The following is a 13,138-nucleotide window of genomic DNA, read 5'->3' on the forward strand; positions in this document are numbered from 1 at the left end:
TGATATTCTAATTATGTGTCATCTGAAGCCGATGTTAAGTTTTATACTTGCACTGCCTTAAGGCAAACCAAGTAAAGGAGGCTTGTAATGCTTTTCATTGGGTTCACCTCTCCAAGGTCTTCATAGCCAATCTGAAATTCAGGTACAGACTCACATAAAATGGAGGTTTGAAATGAGCATAATTTTACAGCAGTTTGTTCACATTATACTTTTCCTGCACACTTTCATAAAGAGGGTCAAGGCATGCTGGTAACCCTAGATAGCTTAAGAAAATATTTACATAGTGGTAAAGCTTGAAGTTTAGCTTAAAGTATTTTGGTATTTCAGAAAGGCATGTTGTTAGAATATCCTCTGTTAAACGTGTTTTAATAATGCTGCTTTTCTGTTCTTTCCTCAGAACAAAAACGCCGCAAAGTTGATACACATTCTTCTCCGTCACATTCCTCAACAGTAAAGGTTAGTATAGCCTGAGGAAGGCAGCACCCATGTTAGGCTCACGAGTTTGGGATGCCAATGTTCGACTTCCTTCAAGTTTTGTGCCAAGTATACACTGGAGCCACTGGAGGTTTTATGTTGCATTAGAAAATGCATTCCTTGTCTTTATTGGCGGACTGTCTTTTTTTTTCTATAAAAATATTTTTCATTATCCAGAATAATGCTTCAAGGACCTAGCACAAATTTTGTAAATAGTGTTTGGAAATGGCAAGAATTTTTACACAGAAGTGCCTCATTGTTTTAAGCGGTCAGTTTTTTTGGAGTGCAATGGTAGCTACAAGCAAATGAGTCTTTGCAGCAGAGTGGAGCGTATTTTTCTGCGCTGCTATCGAAGAATCTGTCACTGAAGATTCCTGGATGATACGGGATGTACGATACCTCTGAATTCATCAGGCTTCTTGATGAGCATCATACCGATATGTGCCTTCTAAGGAGGAGTCTGGAAAGGAGTTCCATTTTAAAGTCTCCTTGGTGATCAGTTCTCCTGTAGTTGTGTATATTCAGTGCGCATGCAGCTTCGGTTGTACCTTCCCTTCGAGGTTTGTTTATGTCCAATGGGTTCCCACCATGTTGAGCCCTGCGTTACGATAAAACCAGATGTGGCAACCGAGCCTCCTACCCAGCAAAGAGAAACCCCAAGCATTCAAGCGCAGCACAAAACCATGGGCGTAGCCTACTTGAAGACTCAGGGTAGCCATTCCTTGCTCCATATTTATTTTATTTCTAAACCATCTATGTTCATGGAATCTTTGAATTTGCAGTACGTTGAACGTTTAAAACTGTAAGTTACTAATACTTCATCAAGAGCACTGTGATGGATTATGTGGGCCTTTAAACTTCATCATCTTACCAACTTTAGAACAAGCTTTTCTTTTTTTCCTGTGTGTGGTTTTTGGGTTTTGGTTTTTTTTCAGAGTACATATTTTTCTATGTAAGTTTTACTTTAAAGATTTAGGCTAATTTTGGAGAAATCACATAGCTGTTGCTAGTTTTGAGGAAGCAGGTGACAGTGATAACTACTCAAAATGACAGTTCTTGCCTGTTTTGTTGTGCATGGCAATGTAAAGTCATTCTAGAGCGACTTCTACCACATTTAACTGAACGTGGAGAAGATACATTTTAAACCTGGCTCAGCTGTATTCAGAGTCATGACTATTTTTTCTTTATATTTTGTCTTGTCAGGAGAATGTTTTTCACCATTTTATGAAGAATTAGATATAAACGTATTTTGTAGCTTACTTAATAATTTGGTCTAGAGAATAGATACGACTGTCTTTTTTTCCCCTCCCCCCTTTTTCTTTGTTTTTAAAATATATTTCAGTTCCTAGCTTTATTCATTGTACAGTATTAACATAAGATTTATTCCAGAAGGAGTAGCTGTTTTTTGTTTGAAGGGCACGGCCACGCTTCCCAAAGTTCCTCTGGTTTCTGAAAACAATTCCAGCTTACGTGTCATCTCCATTCATTTTCTACAGGACAGCCTCAACGAACTCAAGGACTCTTCAGCAAAGGTCTGAATCTTTTAGAAACCGCCAAAGTTTACTTTCATATTTTGTTGCAGAGAGAACTTAACTTTTGGTCTTTTTGAAAACCCCATCAGAAAATTCTAATTCCATTCCTATAAAAACTGATGTAGTAACAGAGAGAATTTTTCTTTTGCTGTATAGAACCTCTGTAGAGGAGAGAGGGATAATTATGTGGAAGCAGTAAAAAAAAATCCCCTGAATTTACCATTCTGTCAGAGATTTTATGGGTCAGTATTTCTGGTCCTCTCTGAAACCTGTAGATTTCTAGAAATGTCCTTATGATTAAGCCATTGATTCGGCTAAAGAGGTAATAGAATAGTTAAAACAGTTCTTCTAATAGTTAGGGGGATTTTAACTACTGGTTTTAATAGGTTTTATGTAAAACAAAGAATGAGACATATCTCTGGAGTATCAGCATTCTCTCCTCTTACTATTGTTGTATTCATGGTTTAGTGCTGTTGTACTATATTTCTGAACATCACAGACAACCTCCTGAATTACCATCCGTCCTGTAGATGCACTTCAGGTTCAGTCCCTTAGGAGAATGTCCGCTAAAGGATGTTCTCAAGAGTTCATAGAACCAGAGTGCCAGCTTGGAAGGGACCTCAAGGATCATTTGGTCCAAGCTTGTCTGGCAAAAGCCCGGTCTAGACAAGCTGGCCCAGCACCCTGTCCAGCTGAACCTTAACAGTGTCCAACGCTGGGGATTCCATCACTTTTCTGGGGAGATTATTCATTCCAATGGCTGATTGATCTCGTTGTCAAAATTTTCCTCTCGTGTCCAACTGGAATCTCCTCAGAGTAAGTTGTACCCATTGTCGCTTCTTATAGGGAGAGTGTATATAGGAAGCATCCTTTGATTCTTACAATTAATGAAATTACAGTGTCTATAGATTGAATCAATGTGCTTTCAAAAAATGATATAGAAATAATTTTAGTGATACCTTGTGTATTTATATTTTTTCGAAATTAAAAATCTTTATCTTGAGCTCACATCTCTCAAGTCGGGTGTATGGTAGTCTATAGAATCTCATTTTTTCCCTCCCTTACTATATTAGTCGAAGTTCAAATGGTTAATTGAAACTTCATGGAAGCTTTCATTAGTTAAGTAAAAAAAAAATTAAAATTTAGCTTATTAGCATATGGAGGTGGTAATCAAGCAGACAGTGGAGCTATTTGTAATTAAATGATCAACAAACAGCTTTATTTTTCTAGTGAATTTGAAAAGTTTATTTTTAGATTGAACTGCAATGCACTGGTATAGACTGAGCTGGAAGTGTATTGCAGTTGTGTGACTCTTCATGGATTTATTGTTTGTTAAGGGCTCAGGGGATGGGAAGCGTCCAGCCCTTTCCTTCCTCATCTAAATGCTGTTTTCTCTTCTTTCTCACTTAATGAACTGATTTTCATTGTTCTGTGCCGTTCTGACAGACTTAAGGCACTTGACAATGTTTTCTGTACATGGTTTAAGATAAGTTAAATGTTCTTCTTTACTGCCATGTACTTGTTTGTGGCAAGAATGGGATATTCAGGAGTCTGTCAGATTTATGAGTTCAGCTTCCACTGAAAGTTAGTAGAAGCATAGTGCTGTTGTATGCTTCCAGGCTGGATTGATTCCTGACTTTGCCCAGTTTCTGGGGCCAGGCCATTGAAATGTTGGTTTACATTGCAGGTTATAAAATATATGGTGCCAGGCTTGAGTTAGGTGCGTGGTGACTCTTGCTTTGGCTTTTGCGCAGGTTGCACAGTGTGCAGCAGTGCTCCAGAGCTGATGTGGTTTCAAGCTCCAAGCTGATGGAGCCTTTTCTTGTAAAGGGAGGGGGGTGGGACACAGTTTTCCAAAACTACGTTGGGATGGTAGAAGAGCAGTGGAATCCATCATGAACAGCCATGTGAGCTTAGGAAACAGAGCAGGAGAGAAGGCTGTGAGGTTGCTTTCTTACATAGAAAGCATCTCTGGGAGACAGCTGAGTGGGACTGCAAGTCACTCTTAAAAGCTGACAGCAGAAAAGGATAAGTGTACTTGTGGAATGGCAATGTAGGAAATCTAACAAGAAAAGAGGAGTGAGGGGGGGAAAAAAGCAGAAAGAAAAGTATTTAGTGAAAAGGAGTATTGAAGGTTCAGCCTTTGGCATAGGAGGATAAAATTCCACTCAAGTAATAAAAGCAAGAGAGACCTAATGTTGTTAGTGTGACTTTTAACATAGGACCAGTAACATCTGGTTTTGGTAAGTTAAACAATTTTTGGAACTGGAGGAGGACAGGATTAATTTAATTAAAAGAATAAAATTATTGGAAACAGTATTTGGTTTGGTTCAAGTGATTTCTAGATTGTTCTAAACCGATTTTCCACTTAACCTTTCTTTTGGTGTCTTCTTCAGGAAGATGTCTCTCTGGAAAGAAATAGATACAACATTTTCATTAAAATATACTATTTTTTTCCTAAATAAAATTGATAGCTTGTGTAACTGGAGAAAGATTAAAGTATACTGATTTAAATCTCTGTGGTGCTGTAACTAAGTGTATAAAATACCAAAGAAAGGCGCATTTAATATAAAATGTGTGTATTGGTATTTTATGAAAATTATTTCTTAGAAGATCTAAGTATATAACAGTATTTAAAAAGACAGAATTAGTTACTGTAATGCATTGGTATTTATATGATACATGTGCTACCTTATATATATACATACGCTAGTAAATATATATATAAAATAGCATTTAAGCTTTGTCAAGTATTATATTTTACATTACTTTGTCTTATTTTCTATTCTCCTCCACTGCAATCCCAGTTTATATTAAAAATGTTCAGCTTTGTAAAACTAGTATGATTTACAGAGCTTATCCAAACTGGTTAGAAGCAAGAGTGAAGCAGCAGTCTTGAACACATTACAGAGCAAAACCAATTCTTTCCTATGTCCGGCTTCTTTTAGCATTTGAAGTTTAGGATTAAGGTAAAATTCTGTATTACTTCAGATGAAAACCCACATTATTCAGAGTATTGCCTTAAATACTCTGTGGATTAAGATTATTCATTAAAAATTGCCTAGAGTCTGTTTAAAAGCTGATTCTATTCATTTATTCCAGGCAAGACTGGAAGCGTTAAGTCAGGCTGGGAATCCACATATCCTGTGTCAATAGCAACTGCTGTCTGATTTGTTTTGATGCATCAAACAATACTGGTGAACAACGTTGTGTGTATTTAATATAAGTGTTTTAGTTAAGAGGAAGTGTGTTTGAATTTCCAGTGTTGAGAAAACAAAGCTATAGAATAAATTATAGATGACAGGTTTGAAGGTGTCTTAATCACTTTTGTTTGCTAGTGAGGTATTAATGTTTAATTTTGCTCTTTGAGCTAGATCTGTAATGTTAGAGTTTTATTTACACATCTTAGGAATACGTATTAATGTTTGGTGATATTGCCTTAATTTAACAGCACTACATTAACCACACTACTCCAACACTGTCCAAGAGTAAGGAGAGAGAAGTGGAGAAGAAAGATTTGGACAAGTCAAGGGAAAGATCCAGAGAGAGAGAGAAGAAAGATGAAAAGGACAGGAAAGATCGTAAAAGGGTTGGTGACATTTTTATGAACTAGTTTAGAAAGTTGGTATATACTTGGGAAGCTTTCTGTTTGAAGTCATGCAGCCGTAATCGGTTGTACAGCCTATCCAAGCAGAAGCGAATCCATATCAGGGTGGTTTCTCTTTTGTTCTGTTACTTTTTTGAAGGTGGGGCTACAGTCATGTATTCAAAACTTCCTCCCTTCAAAACCAATCTCAGGAAACTTTACACAAGATGTAATAGTCCAATTACATTTTAAGTATTCAAAAATTAGTTCTCAAAAATAACATTATGAGCAGGTGCTACTTCAGGAGTCTGGTTTAATCTGCTAATATCTGCATAATTGTATTTGGTGCCAGGATCATTCAAACAGTGACCGAGAGGTACCACAGGATTCCACTAAACGACGCAAGGAGGAAAACGGGACAAGTAGGTATTTTGTTTTGTGTGAGTGAGTATTAGGCTTTGACTTGTGAGTTACAGCTTTCTGTTGTGTTTTTAGCTGGTTCTTCAAAACACAGCAAAAGTGAAAGTCCTTCTGATTCCCCTCGCTTAAATGAAAAGGAGAAGGAGAAGAACAAATCAAAATCTTCAGGAAAAGAGAAAGGTGATTCAATTAAAGCAGAGAAGATGGAGAAGAGCTCCTCTGGTAGCAAAAAGGTAAAATAAGCTATTCTTATTTAGCTGATTTAGTTTTTGTTGTTGTTGACAGAACAAACCAATCGTTTGGATTTTTTACTTAAGTTTTATTGCTGCTTTATTGCCTAAATTAAGAAGAGATTCTGAATATGTAAGGAAACGCTTCTGAACATTCTGGTATCTTGTGGCTCAGCAGTCACTCCTGGCAGAATAAATTGGAGGAACAGTTCATTTTGGCAGTAGCCAGAAAAATTCGGAACTTATACTTTAGATGTTGAGGAATCTACAAGATTTGCAGACTGGTTTGGTGAGGAGATGCATTGAAAACAGGGTTAATTTACATATAAACTAGTCTGCTTGTATTTAGATTTTCAAGTGTGTGTGTGTCAGCTTTTATTTGTGCGAACAGGGAAGTATGTTGTAGTCAGATTTGTAAAACACCAAACAGTAGTTTCCAGTTGTTGTAACTTTTCAGTGGTAGCAGTTATCCATGGAACTGTTAGAAGGAATCTCAGGAGCTGATTACTGTCATTCTGCCCGATTACTAATTTTAGCTGTGGCCAGTTATAACTTTAAATATGTATAATCCTTCTAATCAGATTGTACAATGTATACTATAATAAACTATTTCCCACATGTGTATTTTTAAAGGAATCAAGACATGATAAAGAAAAAGCAGAAAAGAAAGAAAAACGAGACAGCACTGGAGGCAAAGAAGAAAAGAAACAATATCCTTTTAAACATCAGCATTTCAGAAAAATACAGGAAATTAGCTTTTTTTCATAATATGTAGTAAAATATGTTTTTCCTTAACACTGAATCTACTCATAAATCTTCAGACAAGCACAGATAATGAAGATTGTTCTAAGCAAGGTAAAAATTTTTTGACTCTGTTTGACTTGTATCTCCTGTGACTCCTTTTGACTGATAAAGGATGTACAGGCAAAACAGCCAAAGTGTGAAAGGGCTGAAATTACCCAGCATGGGGTTTTGATTTTGTTTGTGTGTTCTGGGGAGATTTTCAGGAGTGGGTGGGTTGGTTGGTTTCGGGGGATTTCTGTCGTTTTGGGTTTGGTTTGTTTTTCTTAATTTTATCTAAGGGAAAAAAACACTTTTCCCCATCATCAGCTAAGAAGTATATAGATGCTCACATTTTTTTTTGGCCAAAATAAAAAACTCCAAACCAAAACCAACATGGGGGGTTCACCAGTGTTTGGTGTAGTTCCATGTTTGGCACTTTTTCCAAGCAAGGTTGCCATACAAAACCAGGGGTGAATCCATGTGATCTGATAGTCATTCGTCTTGATAATCTCCCTGTTAATTAGGAATATCTTGCTTAATATATTGGAAACTCAAGTTTTATATGTTCTTATTTATCTTTAGCAAAAAGCAGTAGCTTTTAAACCAAATAGCTGTATAGTGTAGTAAGTCAGTTCATTATCTCTATTTAATCTTTTATCTGATCAGATTTGAGGAGCAAGAAGCCAAAGGAAAACTTTGCGCATGGAGACATTGACTATTTGCAGAAAGAAAAGAAACTTCAGAGTATTTTAAGTAACCCGTATTCAGACTGGAGCTTTTAGAAAAATAAATTGTTGTTTGAAGCTGTCAGTGTTCTGATTTTTTTTCAGACCTGTGTCAATATGTGGAAACTTAACTATAGTTTTAGGGTAATGGCGATGGGGTGTTTTCTGCTCTTTGCATCTAGCCATCTAAGGGTCTTGGAATGTTTCATTTGCAGTTATGTGGGAAGGAAGGTGCCCCAGTGAGCTTAATTGGTTCACCTGACCATCCCAATTTGAGTCACACACTGCTACCAATCTTTCTACATAAAGCAGTGTGCAGCTTTACATATTACAATTTATGTATATGTTGGGTAAACGTGAAAATAACTGATAGTATTCCACAAATATCAAGGAATTTGGCTTTTCTCTCTGTTCACAAATTGTCCAAGTGTTTTATAATTTTCATGTTTGTTCTCTCTTTAGAGTTGATGAATTGTTTCTGTTAACAGTTTGTAGACTCTGTGAGCACTCAAAGTGAACACAAGCAGAAATGAAGTAGAAACAATTTTTTTTATTCAGTCACATTATTTGTGCTTTGAGATTATTTGCTTTCATAGAGTTACATTGTTCTGACTACTGAACAACATATAAGGCAGGCTAGAGTTTTCTGTTACAGAGAGGGGAAAGACAACATTTTGAAGTACACAAGTGCAGCTTTGTCTCGTATTGAAGAAAGATCAATGAGGCTGAAAATTTGCCGTGTTTTCATGACTGCCTTGGCTGGTCTGGAAAGTGATGCAACCTTTCACAAACACGATTTGCTGTGAATTTCATTTAGAGATACAGGAGAGGAAAAAGATCTTTTTCCCGTGAGGGTGGTCAAAACCTGTAGCAGTTTGCCCAGAGAGGTGCAGAGCTGCATCCTGAGCGCACTGCAAACCCACAGTCCGCAGGAACCTGCTAATCCTGCTGTTGGAGCAAGGGTCCCTTGCAGCCTCATTAGTGAAATTCAACTGTACAGGTATCATGTTTGAGAATAGTTACGGTGATAATGTATGGCAGAACTTATGTTCTGTTGGCTGTGGACTCTCAGATGAGCATTGCTCCTTGTGCTGGCTGTGCCCGCTTCAGGTGTCAGGAGACACCATGACATAGTCCCACATTCTCTGGTTTGCTTCTGACTACAACAACAGAGAGCAAACCTGAAAGGTGTAAATGCTTTGCTGTTGGGAATTCTTTTTCAAGAAGCCTAAGGGTTATAGAATGGCTTATATAACACGTACAGAGGAGTGTTTTGATGGGAGTCCAACAAATCAGACAAAACCCCAAAATTTGAATGCTGAAATCTTGCTATCAGCCAGAACTATGTTCTAAAAAAAGCCTCTGTACGTGGATTGTGGCCTCAGAAAGCCAAAGGGGGATTATTGGAAACAGCATCTCAAGAGTTTCACCTGGTGACGTTGCTCGTTCAGGCACTGAAGCCGAGGGCAAACGTGTGGAGGGGTTTTGTGTGACAAAGCCCATGGTCATACTGTGCCTCTTTGGAGAGTGTTGGTGGGGAAACAGGGTGCGAGTTTGGTTATTGCTTCTGAGTGCTATTTGTTTGATCTGCTTGAAATAATAGAAGATCCTTCTGTAAACACTTCCCAAACTGGAAATTATGAGCATTCTTTGGAAAGGATTTAATAGAATTTTTTTGACTATCCTTCATAGCTGTTATTGTCTGATCATTGTGGATGGACCTCATCTTTTTCCCATTTCTTCACATGTTCCTTTTGAGGGGAAAAAAAGTGTGGGGGGGACAGTCTTAGTAGATGAAGCTCACTACTGAGGACTTGCAGCTTCTTTAGTAATAAAATGTGAAGTTTTACCTTGACCAGCAATTCAATATAAAATGAGGGTTGTCATCAATTAGAAAAGCACAAATGTGCTTTTCTGACTACATCATGATTTAAGCAACAAATGCTTAGGTGAATGTCAGTTGCACAGGCAAATTCACATCCAGCTGTGTAATGAACTAAGCTGGAGCATCTGGCCTATGATACTGACAACACCCCTTCATTTGCCTCGTGAAGGATGAAAAAAATGGGTTGTTGTGGAATCTAAATCCTGTGTTCCTGTTTGTTAAATCTTTCATAACATTCTTGTTAATGCACAACATCTGACTCTATTTATTTCTTGCCTAACTCAGAGATAATAACATTTTGAGGGGGTTGTACCCCTACAAGACTACTTCCCTTCATCATCGACTACTTGTTTCTTATTTGTATCTTTAAATTGATATTGCACTACTTACAAGGCAGTGCTTGCATTAATATAGTTCTTGCTGTTAGGGAATGAATGACCGATGCAATAGTTTTGTTTTCCCCCTCATTCTTTGAATTGCAAATGGAGTAACGTGCTCAGCTGTGAGATCAGTTTTCACTTGAACGACACCTAATTCCAATTGTGTGTGTGCCTTCCTTGCAGGTGAGATTAAAATGGGAAGATATCCAGCTGTGACCAGAAATGTGTTTTCCAGAATATAGATTGCACAGAAATTTGTGAATGAAGAGGACCCATCTGCATCTCCTTAAATTATTCAGTTCTCTGCTTTATTTCCCCATGCTGAGGATTTAATTGTTGAGTTGTACATTACTGTATTTTAACTTGTTGCTTAGTTTCTTACACATTTATTTTCAGTACCTGGCTGAAAGTGTTACCTATTCCATATTTTAGCACAATGTGCTGCAAACAAACAGTTGCCATAGTGCAAATGAGGTCTCGTGTACAGAGTTCCACTTTAGGTTGTCGAAAATACTGCCTGAGTTTAGTAATTCTTTCAATCTGAAATGCATTCTTTTAGATGTTTGAAAACCACAAATAAACAGTTACTGAACCTTTTTGGATTTACCTCATTTAAACTCAGTTTTTATTTATTACTTGGCCTGTTTTTAATATCGGTGACTAAAAAACAAAGTAAGTGGGAGCACTGTTTTCATGCAATGCTTAGGGATTATTTGTATATTGTGTACAACGTTGACTTGTTTAAAGATACAAAGAATGAACCCTGTCCCTTCCATCCCAACCCAACCTAAACCTGTGCTCAGTTGTCCCTTGCCACACCTTTTGTTTGTCATGTTGTTTTTCGATTGATTGGAAATGCTCTCTTCAAAAATGAAATAAATTAAGTTTCAATTACAGCTACAGGAGCTTTGTATTGCTGAACTTTAGTCTGAGAAGTTTCACAACGACATTTTTAAAAAAAAAAAATAAGAAAAAGAATTTTTTTATCTGCTGAATTCTACCAGTGTAACCTTTTTTCTAAATAAACAATAGTTTTCTCAATGGGTCGTAAATCATTCTGTGTGTGGTCACTTTATTGCGCTGTGTATTGTTAAGAACAGTGGGTATCAGCTGGAATTGGGAGAGGTGTTTTGTGTCCCGCAGGTGCAGAGGGTGGTTACCTGACCATGTTAACGCTGCTCCAGGGGTTTCCAGAAGCTCAGGGTTTGCCTTCCTGCCTTCCATCAAGTTTACATCTTGAGGCATTTGTCCCTCATCCAAAGCTCATTAAAATCTCTGGCACTTCCCTCCCTCCAACCCCCATTTCCTAATTCAGTCAACTTAGACTGACTTAGGGTTTCTTGAAAATATCTGCACTCAGGTCAACCAGTGTAATTTTAACACCTGACCAAAAAGGGACTCTGCCTGACTTCTGACACAGCGTGGTAGGTCACTTTGGTGAAGCTGCCCTCTCAAATGTCACCTGGGTAAGAAATCTTCAGGTCTGGAAGTCTTCAGGTCCCATTCATGCCTGACTTCCACCCATATCCCCCCAGAGGTGTGGTTTTACTTCAGTAGAAATCTCTGCTTTGTTTAAACTAGAAGATCTGGGTTCTTTGGAGGAGATTCCAATGCCTTGTCTGGAGCCTTGGTTTACCATTTGATGATTAAAAAGGTATTACCGGAAGCTGAGCTTTTTTTGGCCTGGGTGCAGCAGTTTAAATACCTGATGAGTATGTATCCACCAGAAAGCAGGAGCTCCTGTTACAGCCAGATTCTTGTGAAGTTTGGAAGATGGTGCATCCCTCAGACTGTTTCTCTGCAGCCAGTTCTCACTCCAGGACCTGCAGTACTGGAACCTTTGGGCACATCTGCCCCTGTATTTGCCTGGAGCCTCATGGGACGGACAGACAGACAGCCCAGCCGAGTCCCTCGCAGGCATCAGCTACGAGAGAAGCAGTGACCTAGATGGGGAGAGAACACTTCCCATGTCAAAGCAGTTGCATTGTAATATCAGACTGCACCGAGTAGTTCCTTTGGATCAGCCTGGGTGTTCACTGTGTCTTCCGTCTCCACTTGGTAAGGATCTGCTTTCTTCTAAATATCAACACAATAAAACTGTGTTGCGGTGTGGAGGAGAGGGTCTGATGCCAGAGAGAGGTGTTTCACAATATTAACACTGAAATATTAGCGGAACTGAAAAGCCTTACAGCCTCGGTCCTCGTGCAGCTGCAGAATGTGAGCAGAAGCAGCGAGGGATGTCGCAGCTGCTGCCCAAAGGCTGGAGTGAAGCTTTCCTCTATTTTTAAAAGGCACAGCGAACACAAAGATAATCATAGTCCCTTTAATTTGAATAATTATTTTAAAAGATGAAGTCATGCAAGGTAAGGAGCAGTTTCTTTGAGGAGGTGTGGGATCTAAGTAGCTTGAAAGATTTAAGTGCAGTAAAGTGGTAATCTTGATAACAAAGACTGAGATTTCTTGCAGGTACAACTTCTCCCAGGACTCTAATGTATTCCAGTCCCTATAATACTGGAATTATTACATAAAGGAGTGTGTTCTCATTTTGATGGTCCCTAACAGGGAAGGATGACTGTGTTTTTCAAGGTTACACTTTTAGATTGACAAGCAGAAAATCCATTCTGCCCGTGGGACTGTCACGGTCTGTGTCGCTGCCATCCGCACATGTACTGGTCTCTGCCTTAATTCTGCTCAACCTCCACTAAGCACTATGGTTGTGGCAGCAATGATTCCCATAAATGCTTTCTGTTGGCCGTGTCTTCCCAGAAAGAGGTTCATCGCTGCTAATTAGTGAAATTGATACAAATCAACTTCACAGGGGGAGATCAATCCTTATTGAACAGGCTCGGGAAAGGGGGTTTGCTCATGGGGAAGTATATAAAATACAGCTCTATGAGAACAAACTGATTTTTAATGATTGCTCTGCAAAACATGCTAAATAGATTTAAATATTCAATATTCTGTTTATGTGAACTTTAAAAGTGCACAAGGAAATAAGGGTGACATTAAAAATAAATCTTGTTTTAAGTTGTTAAGTTAATTGCTATATGCTGTGTTTAAGCAACACTGTTTTGTTCTATATGGAGTGTCACACCTGTATTGCTTTTTCCTGCTCTTCCCCTT

General features: G+C 38.3%; 1 protein-coding gene across 9 annotated transcripts in view; it reads left to right on the forward strand.

Annotated features, from left to right (window-relative positions):
- The window catches only part of THOC2 (THO complex subunit 2), a 45,904-nt gene extending 34,837 nt beyond the window's left edge, over positions 1-11,067 (forward strand). For 2 of the 9 annotated variants that reach the window (XM_065077951.1, XM_065077953.1), the window contains exons 32-39: positions 398-456; positions 1,890-2,006; positions 5,458-5,595; positions 5,945-6,014; positions 6,088-6,245; positions 6,876-6,952; positions 7,050-7,097; positions 10,199-11,067. In XM_065077951.1, coding sequence (XP_064934023.1) covers positions 398-456; positions 1,890-2,006; positions 5,458-5,595; positions 5,945-6,014; positions 6,088-6,245; positions 6,876-6,952; positions 7,050-7,077 — 647 coding nt within the window. In that variant the 3' untranslated portion in view covers positions 7,078-7,097; positions 10,199-11,067. Of the gene's footprint in view, positions 1-397; positions 1,277-1,889; positions 2,007-5,457; positions 5,597-5,944; positions 6,015-6,087; positions 6,246-6,875; positions 6,953-7,049; positions 7,098-7,691; positions 7,831-10,198 lie in introns of those variants that run through there. The other 7 variants (XM_065077954.1, XM_065077956.1, XM_065077952.1 and 4 more) reach the window with 6 other exon arrangements.
- Positions 11,068-13,138: the final 2,071 nt, after the last annotated feature.

Source organism: Columba livia, chromosome 12, assembly GCF_036013475.1.
Source record: "Columba livia isolate bColLiv1 breed racing homer chromosome 12, bColLiv1.pat.W.v2, whole genome shotgun sequence".
Lineage (NCBI taxonomy): Eukaryota > Metazoa > Chordata > Aves > Columbiformes > Columbidae > Columba > Columba livia.